The 9,834-nt window shown below is 43.1% G+C and overlaps 1 protein-coding gene across 1 annotated transcript; it reads right to left on the reverse strand.

Annotated features, from left to right (window-relative positions):
- Positions 1 to 3,797: 3,797 nt before the first annotated feature.
- LOC115684233 (GDSL esterase/lipase EXL3-like) lies at positions 3,798 to 6,500 on the reverse strand. The gene is made up of 5 exons (XM_030608958.2): positions 6,185 to 6,500; positions 5,270 to 5,400; positions 4,813 to 5,046; positions 4,441 to 4,696; positions 3,798 to 4,243 (listed from the first exon to the last, which is right to left on the reverse strand). The coding sequence occupies exons 1-5, from the start codon at positions 6,483 to 6,485 to the stop codon at positions 4,047 to 4,049; spliced, it is 1,119 nt and encodes a 372-aa protein (XP_030464818.1). The 5' UTR covers positions 6,486 to 6,500; the 3' UTR covers positions 3,798 to 4,046.
- Positions 6,501 to 9,834: the final 3,334 nt, after the last annotated feature.

The following is a 9,834-nucleotide window of genomic DNA, read 5'->3' on the forward strand; positions in this document are numbered from 1 at the left end:
TATTTCAATTTTACATTGCTTTTGTTTTTCGCACCGTGTCGGGTTCGATCCAACACACCGAGAAAATCGGGCACTTCTATAATTTAACATTGGGCCGTACACCATCGAACTTAGTAGTCGGGATGACACGAGTCTACAAAAATATCAGCTAATTGATAAGTCCAAGCCGTTGAACGATAATAATTATACGATGCATTGCTATACCTTAAAAAATTCCCCAAGAAACCACCCGAATCTCCAAGATCCGATTTCCGGGACTATTTATGTCATTTTAAATGCTACTAATTACTTGTAATATTTTTCCTTTTGCTCTATTTTTTTTCCCAGAGATCATTAGTGTTTTATTAACCAACGGGAGTTGCTATCAGTCAGTTGTTTCCACATGGCTTTCCACGTCTGAATTTTCAGTCCCTTTCAACTACAACTCAAGAAAACATTCTGTTCTTGATTAAATATCATTACCTTTCTCATCCACAAAAAAATTATATATATCTTTATCTTTATTTTTTAATTTCTAATATTATGATCGCCCGTCGTCGTCGTCGTCGCCGTCGCCGTCGTCACCTTTTGTCTCGAGGCGCAATGGCTGCCGGAACCGACCTCCCACCAGATAGATGTTCCTCAGTCCGTGTCCTCGTCCTTCATTTGTTGTCTTGTCTCGAAGGGTCATTTTTTTAATCACTTGATTAATTATAATTAATTTGGAGATTAAGTATCGTAATCAGAGTCTCGTGGAGCTCTGAATTGAAAAGAAAAAAAAAAAGGAAGGGAAAAAGGGTCAATGATTAGCGTCACGGGGGGGTCCCCGGAGGGGACCTGTGACTCGATTCCGCATCTTCACGTACACATGCAATATTAATCATATATATAATATAAGAACAAAAAAAAACTGTTCGTATCTCCTTTTTATTAACTTGAAGTACTGTGGGTGAGGATCCAAGAACAAAAATTTGGACTTATAATTTTGGGCCTAACTCTCTAAAAAAAATACCCAATTTTAGGTCCGGTCCCAATTTTACTTCGAACTTTAAAAAAAAAAAAAGAAATTCCTAACTTTAGATCTAATCTCAAATTCACCTTGGATTTTTTTTTTCTGTCTATAAAAAATTACCGACATTCAATCCAATCTCAAATCTGCCATCGTTAATCCTCCGTCCAAAAATCGCCTTGAACGGTCTGACATGACGACTGCCACGTGGATAACAAATCCACATTAGCAAAATGATATTGAAAATTATTTATAAAATGGAACACTTATTTGATATGAAAATTAGGGAAATTAGAAACGACTAACGATGATTTTTGGATGGAAAGCTAATTAGACAGGTTTGGGATTAGAGATAAAGTCGGTGCCGATTAGGAGCGGCACGCGGAATTCGACTTGACGAGGGAGACCCCATGAATAAAAATAACATAGAGGACCCGTCGTAAAACGATGCGATATAATATTTCAAACACGGGATGCTCTAACATAAGATTTGGTCGAGCGAAGCAAGGCGTGATCATCGTGGGACTCTTGCTAGCGCCCATAGATCCTAGCGGGGTTCCGGAAAAAAAAAAGATTGTTAGGTGTGCGAACGGACCCCAATTAAAGGGAATAGAGGATGTGCCATATGCAATAATCAAATCCCATAGATCTAGGATATACATACATCTCGTTCTGTAGTTAATGTGACCCATGTGGGTGAGGGTGACAAGTGCCCACAACGACCACGACAACAACAGCTAAATTCTGCTAATGTGCAAAAAGAGATATGAACTGAAAAACGAGGGGGAAGTCCCACTAGAAAGTGGATGGAATCACTTTGGAATCCCAACCCAATTTGTCAATTTTTGGACCCCACCTAATGTGAAGATTAAGTGGAGGGGTTTAGTGCTCGCTAAGGAACAAAAAGAGCACCTTGCCATCGTGCTATTTTAGACCCCTCGAAGATCCGCATGAAATTTTGTGTACCAAAAGTTCCGTTTTTTTTTTAATCGAAAAAGTTCCAATTAGTCGTGATAATCTTGTTTTTAACAATGTTCCGATTGTCTACCTTGGTGACCCAATTTTAAAATCGATTCGAGACTGGGTACTAGCTTATTGCGGGCGATCGCGGGTCGAGCATGCCGAATTAAAAGCGAGGTCTTCTTTTTCTCTCGTTGAAATTAGACGCGATCCGAGATGCACGGCTTCCCCTAGATATGGGGTCCTAGAGATTAAACCGAAGTCGAAATTGAATCCGAGGCCGTGCCACCGTCGCGAAACACCTTAGCTTTACCAACTTCATTCAAATCTCTTGCAATTAAGACGAAATATGGCGCTCCCGAAGTATCGACTGAACATTTTAGCCGGAGGATTAAGATCGCAAGCAACCGCCGAAAGCACTTTCCCATGTGTGAAATGCTAAATCCAAATCAAACATCTGCATTGTCTTCTGCCCTAATCGCTCCACAGATGGACACTACCATGAGCAACAAGAATTCCATCGTTCGAGCCTTTAAGGAGAGGAGGTCCACGTCCTTTGGTCCGTCGTGTTGTGCACATTTGGGAGGAAGACACGATTCAATCATATTCTCTATTAGTCCCACCGGCACGACACGACCCCCAAAAGTGGCTTTCGTTGAGCCATCATGGCCCCTCACCAACTGTCACATTACCCCCACCTTCCGCGACCACTGACCCACCTTTTTGCGTTTTTTTTTTTACCCTTCAATTATTATTATTTTATATCATATTATATATTTTATGAAATATATTCCACGCTCCACTCCATTTCACTTTAAATGTAATTACAATAATTACGTACCCGCTAGATCTATCAAATATAATGGATTGAGTTGTTATAACTTATATTGTTTAGTTATATTCGATAGATGAGTTTAAGCCTAATATGAGTGTTAAATGAGTTTACTACTTACTTAGACCCAACTCATTTTTACGATTCTCTCCACGTTCTCTCTCCGCCCTCACTCGGTCTCACGCTCATTTACTCCTCACTCTTACCTCATTTTGGATATGGGTTTTCCTAAATTAGATCAAATATGGAAGTGTGTTTTAATAATACGAATCAGGTTGGGTATGAGTCGGATCAGGTATGTGTAACGAGATTTGTGTTTCATGAAAATGGGTCAAAACGGGTTAAATTGAACCATTTGGATCGAAACGTTTTCGGCCCGATCCAAATCCAATCCGACTCATCCGTCTGATAGGTCTACAGTTCGCTACGGAATGATTCGAAATTCACTCGTTAACACACCGTAAATTTCTCCCATTTTTATCAACGTTACTCATTGGGTGGGTCAACGATTTGTTGGCGACGTTTGACTTCTAGGCCCGCCATCACGCGAATAGAGAGGGAAAGGAGGGAGGAACTTCTTGTGGTGTAATTTTCTCTTTGCGCTTCGGAATTTGGTAGACGATTGGTAGATGAACTAGAACAATGGGTAAAGGAAAGTTTCATAAGCAGCGAATTTCTAATGTCGATGACCCAAATCAAATGTGCTTAAGCATTGGGCAGGAGATGGAAAAGGGACAGTGGTCCTTGCTTTGGGCCATAATGGTTTGACCCATCGTGATCGAGTATTAGTTAAGTGTACCGTCTCAAGGCCCGTGACATTAATCTTGTCGTACGGTCGGCACGAATCCATTTAGACTCCCGATTGTTTCGCAGAAAATTAATGATTTAGAAAATAATCGCTTATATCTCCTGAAATAATTACACGGTGTTTTCATTATCGATAATAATTTGTCTAAATATTCCGGTGGACGATGAAGACATCTTTTATTCATTCTTTCGGAAAAATGTTTTCCAAATCCATTATTTTCCGCGAAACGAACGCGCCCTTTATATCATGTTAATCTTCCTCGGGTCACGAAATTGAAAGAACCCCGGGATTGAAAATTGAGTTGCAAAACCATGCGATTACGGCAATAGGAAAGAGAGCGATTCCAAATCGTGTTGGGGGAAAAGATTGGAATGCATTGTTGAGGCAAAAAAAGAGGCCAATGTCTGTCACTCCTTCCCTCTTGGGCGAACCCCACACGACCGGCATTGATCATGATCTCAGAGCAACTCGTGAACGTACTTGCTGAAAATCTGATCGGCGAGAGCCCGGTAGGCTGCCTCGGTGGGATGGAAGCTGTCCCAGAACACGTACTTGGTGTCGTCGGCGCACATGGCGGGGTGATCGAGACGGTTGCAGAGGTAGCTCACCTCTATGTTCCCCGTGCCGCAGCACCCTTCCGTCGAGACTTCGAACCCTAGATACAGCACAAGTTGAGGGAAGTAACACTGCCAGATTAGTACCCTCATGCAGCTCAGACAACACCAGCAAATGTATAGCGAATGTGCACACAAGCCGACATCCCGACACCGTCAACGGAAACGGAAACGGAAACGGGTTTTCTCTTGCCGGAGACAGTGGACTGATCAATGAGGACGGCAGAGAACTAATTACCGAATCGAGCAGGGTCTTGGATCATGGCGAGCAAAGGGTAGTAAATGTCGATGTACACGAGCCTAGCGCCGGGGAGGTCCTCGTTGAGGGAGGCGATCTCGGAGCAGAGCTTGGAGTTGAATTGGACGGCCGCTTCGTTGGCCGCATCGAAGCAGTGCCTCTCGAAGCCTCCGTGCAGCGTCCTCTGCGACGGGAGGCACCCTACCGGCGGCAGGCTGGCCACCCCAATTCTCCTTGCTCCTAGTCCGTACAGCTCCTGCCCACCATACAAGTCGTGAACATAGAAATGTTACGAAATTGGATGACAATTATAGACCTAATAATTTGACAACTTCAGACAGTTACTTTGAAATCGTTCACGCGCGATGTTACCTGAAGGAAACTCGAAGCCGAGCCGACCATGAGATCGGTGTAGGACGAGACGTCGTACTCGGATCTTCTCAACGGCATCGTGAAGTAAGTGTTGGTTATGTCGTTGGCGCCGGTGCACACTATGTAGAAGCTCTCGGACGCGATGGCTGACGCTCGCTCCTCCCCGACCTCCGAACGCACAGTTTCCATGTACTCGGAGTAGAGATCCAACTGATCCGACAAGGACAGTACCAACTGTCGACAAAATTAAACACGGACTAGATTAAGTTTCAATAACCCATTGTATTATTTAGCGATCAGGGACTGAATTCCCGTGTTAGATTTAAAGCATTGCGCATATCTCGATTTTCTAGGCAATCGAATGTATGTAATACCGATATTCGGTCAACCATCTGGGTTTTGACTCGTGTCTTATTCGATTCATAACTTCAGTTGTGTATCGAGAGAAAGAGATTACCGCTGCTTCGGCAGAGAGCGGATCGTATCCGTTAGCTCCGGAGGCGAAGCTCACGCCGGTGAGGAGGTCTTGGAGCTCCAGATTTGGATCCATATAAGCTGGCAAGAGCTTCTTAACTCCCAATTTCTCGGCTACAAAAAAATTTAAAAAATTCCATTGAAGGGTAACTAAAATTATCGATTACGTGCCAAATTATCGAAAAGAAAAATAGAACTAAATGTATCAAAGTCTATAAGTTGAACGAAATGTATAATTCCTGAAACTCGGGACGAGCAAGATCAGTCAAAGTACACATTTTGCACCTCCCACTTTCAAAGTACAAATTTTTCGCGGCTTATGATTTCGAAAGTCAAGTAAACTCTCGAGCTAAAATCCGAGAAGACTGTACTAAATAGAGGATGCAAAAGTCTACATTTGTTTTCAAAACAGATGACTCGAAGCGTAACGAAAGAGAGAATCGAGGGTGCTTTCAATTTCATCGTTTAAATCAAAACGCAATCTTGCACTTTACATTTTTGGAAAAGAAATCCGCGAACTCGACATCGACATTTTATTGCTGTTTTACCGCAAACAGAATAGATATCTTAGACATGATGTACAAGATCAATCATACGGTATTTTAGAGAACGAACGACTTCTTCTAGTGGGTGCATTTAATTTCGTGTGATGAACGATCTCTATCGCGTGTCTTGATGCATAGAGAAAGAAGATGGTGTAGAGATGAGATGAAGACACGCGGAGAAATGGCAAATGATTGGACATTGGGACTCGTGAATACTGTGCTCGTGCGAGTGGGGGTCGGTTAACAGCTAATCTGGTCTGGTCTGGTCTGGTCTGGTCTTCCACATTCCCACCGTCGTACGCAGAAGAAGAAACGGAGCGAGAGAGACAGAGAGAGTAGAGATGCGCGCGTACCCAACATGTCGGAAGGGACACGGCCGTTGCTGAACCGGCCGATCGGCACCCCCGGGTCGAGATCCCGGCCGTAGGGCGGGAAGTTGCACTTGGCCACGGTCGCCAGGCCGTTGTTGTTCCCCGGGTCCACGATGGAGTCCCCGAACGCGAAGGCCGCCGGCACCGTCGTGTTGGCGGCCCCATGGGCGGCTCCATGGCGCGGGGAGGCGAGCACCACGGCGGCGGCCCAAAGGGCGGCGAGCAGGAGCTTCGGGTCGAGCGGCGGTCGCCGAGGGCCGAATTCGCGAGAGAACGAGCTCATTGAGGAAGAAGAAGAGGAGGAGGAGGAGGAGGAGGAAGAGAGGGAGTGAAGCTGAGGGAGGAAGAGGTTTTTACGTTGTCGTTTTTTTTTGGGTATCGTTTGGGAATGCGATGAGAATTTAAGGGTGGGGGGCGGTCGTGGCCTGGCCGCGGGTCATGTGTGTGGATGTGTGGGTGTGCAGTGTTCTTTCATGCACTTACTTACATAAATAAATAAATAAATATGTAATATTATATATATATATATATATATATATATATATATATATGTATGCATGTGTACATGCACGCGTATACAGATCAATCATGTGAGTGGGATCGGGCTAGTTGGGCCCCACATGGGCCCCACAATCGCTGGCGTGAACGATTATTATAATTTTTTAATAGTATCTTCTTCTTCTCTTTTTGTGATCGCGCGACCCTCGCCGGCACTAGGCAAGGGCAATGACGCCCTCACGGGCCACAACGAGGGCTCGCGACCCCTTGCCCAAATCTGGCGAGGGCTAGCAAGGGCGGTCTCGACTCTCGCTCGTGGCCGGCCATGCCGCGTAAGACGATCGGCATCCATGTTAGCTATTTCTAGTGAAAATTAACCGGAATGACTATATTGATAAATCGTCGAAAGGTTTAAAACCAAATTTGCCAAATTGAAAGGTTTAAGATCGAATCGGCTATGATTTTTCTTGGATAATTTTCCCGATAAGCTGGTGATGTTGATCGAGGATGAAACCGCGTTACGCCGCCCACCACATTAGCATCGGGAGTCACCTTCGTGAATCGATGACTTAGCGTAAGCCTAAAAAGCTTTACTCTGTTCATGCGTGGATTTCTAACGTGGAAAGAGGGGAAAAGGGTTCGTGTCCCGCGGCTTTTCAAAACGACGCGATTCTTCGCCGCATCTTACCGTTCCAGCCCCTAAAAAGTCCCATTCTCTTTCGTGAGTCGTGATCTTGAGCGTCGAAAGTCCATTCTCTTTCGTGGACGAAAAGTCGTGTTGGTCTATTCCCAGGAGCGATTGCAGTTTCTCAACCTAAAAAGTCGCACTTTTTGAGTGATCACGCGGGATGTCAGAGCCGTAACTCTGAAGATCACAGCACGTTTTCAGAAGTTGCATCTTCTTATTTTCCAGAAGTTGCATATCTCGCCCTCTTTTATTAAGGATAAATGCATTCGAAATCTTTAAACTTTTCACATAAATCCAATTGAGTCCTAACATTTAAAAAAAAGGGCAATTAAATCACAAAACTTATCACTAAAATGCAATTTAGTCTTTTCATCGTACTTTTTAAAAATGTTAGCACTCGATTGCCCTTTCGCGACAATTTTTTACGACTTGATTGCACTATTTGAAAATTTCAGAACTCGATTGAACTTTCACGATAAATTTTAGAATTCGATTGCACTTTCGTGATAATGTTTAAAATTTCCTGCGTATTTACCCCATTTTATTAACAACGACGTTCATGGTAAATTCGTTCATGGAATAATCTATTATAAAAATCACTAGTGAGTAATCTAGTAAAGTAAAAGTGACTAATCAAAAGATTATTAACGTTGGCTTAAAACACGTTTGAACACTAATCAATGGATTAAGGGCCCGTTTAGTAAGTTGCCAAATAGTTAAAAATTTCTGTTCTTTTGTTCCTAGAATCAGTTTGGGAACAGAAATCCATTTGTTAAAATTTTTGTGCCCGAGCACAAATTTGTGAAAAATTGTTTTCAGAATCAGTTTTGGAACAGAATCAAGAAGCAAAAAAAAAAATAGCTTCTTGATTCTGGAAATAATTTTTCAGCTTTTTATTCTTCTTGGTTTTCTTCTTCCTCTTGGTTTGTTGTTTTTTGCCTGCCGTCGGCCACTGGCGATCGGCCATCAGCGATCAGCCACAGCCTAGGGCCAGTGAGGGCGGCTTGCGGCCACGACAGCGAGGCCTTGCCCAGCCATGGCGAGGCCGACGTCACTGTCGCGACCGGCGAGGGCGGCGATGCCCTCACCGATGCCGACGACCAGCCATGGCCAAGGAAGGGAAGGGAAAGAAAGAAAAAAAAGGAGGAAAATAAAAGGAAAATAAAAGAAAGAAATATTAAAATGTTCAAAATATTGTTAAAATATTATTAATAAAAAGAAATTCTGTGCAGTTACCAAACGCATTTATGTTCTTTTTCTATTCTAAGAATAGAAATTTTGGGCAGTTACCAAATGCCTTCAAATGCTTAGAAATTGTTCCCGGATATGGAATAAAAAAGAATTATTTCTGAGCAAAATCAATTTTCGGGCACAAAATCGTTGCCATGCACACCCTAAATATAATTTCTGGTCAAAAAAGAAAGGATTAAGTATAATGGGATGGATGGGTCTAAAAATAGAAAATCCCATTGAAACAAACTTCAATGGGCGGTGTCCAATTAGAACATCTACGACAACGGCCCATCAAGCTCAATGGACCGGGTCTTCTATTAGGAACAAAGTGGAATGCCCGATCTAACATAGAAGATTAGAAATTTAGAAGTGCTTAACCAATCTTTTCTTTTTTTGGATGGTGTTATCTTTATATTTTCTGCATATAGTAAATTTATATTACAATCCATATGAATTTGAGTTGTAATCGCTAATCTAACATTCGACGAAGTGAACAGAAAACCTTTCTACTGTTACACGAATCCGATTTTCATTTCATCCGGCCATACGTAACATAGAAACTACACTTGGAAAAAAAAAGGATGTGGGTATGTTAGGAATAGTGGAAAAATGTCTAAAAAGTCCTAAACCTATTTTACGCCGGCCAATTTAGTTATAAATCTTTCGATTGTGCCAATTTAGTACTACCGGCTAAAATTGGCCGGAAATCGCTGATGTGCCGGTGTAATCAGCGCTGGCCGTCCATCAGCACCGACCGTCCAACGTGACATGGGTTCGGGATTGAATTAGCGGTCGTACAATAAGTTTAGGGCTTTATGGATAATTTTCCCTAGAAACAGCCTTTACAGTCCAGGTATATATAACGAGTCAATCCCGTAATATTCTGGCAATGTAATAGTCACCGTTGCGATTGAGCGTGTCGACGTTCGTACGTGGCCAATGCGAACACTACTAGAGACGCCCTACAGAAACACAAATCTCCTAAAACCTACCATTCTTCCGGGGAATAGTAGCCTTTCTAGAACATGTGCTGGCTGCCACTAAGCAAATCTCAAAGCTTCCATCTATCATTTTTGGCAAAATGCAAACGAAGGTGGAGCGAAGGGACACGTAAATCGCTGTGTCCGAAGACCATTCGCGCTTTCTTTCCCCGATCCTGATCATCGAGCCCCGGACATATTCAAACTTTCTCATCATGAGCACCGTTGAAATT

This window comes from Syzygium oleosum, unplaced genomic scaffold, assembly GCF_021117445.2.
Source record: "Syzygium oleosum isolate NSW1041296 unplaced genomic scaffold, Sole_v2.1 Sole_v2.08, whole genome shotgun sequence".
In the NCBI taxonomy this organism is placed as follows: domain Eukaryota; kingdom Viridiplantae; phylum Streptophyta; class Magnoliopsida; order Myrtales; family Myrtaceae; genus Syzygium; species Syzygium oleosum.

What these genes read in the sequence shown, in the direction of transcription:
- LOC115684233 (XM_030608958.2), bottom strand. Translation starts at nt 6,485, where the DNA reads ATGAGCTCGTTCTCTCGCGAATTCGGCCCTCGGCGACCGCCGCTCGAC. An exon ending in CGGCTTCGAGTTTCCTTCAG is followed by an intron (nt 4,697 to 4,812) that starts GTAACATCGCGC and finishes TATGGTGGGCAG; the next exon opens with GAGCTGTACGGACTAGGAGC. An exon ending in CCAAGACCCTGCTCGATTCG is followed by an intron (nt 4,244 to 4,440) that starts GTAATTAGTTCT and finishes TGCTGTATCTAG; the next exon opens with GGTTCGAAGTCTCGACGGAA.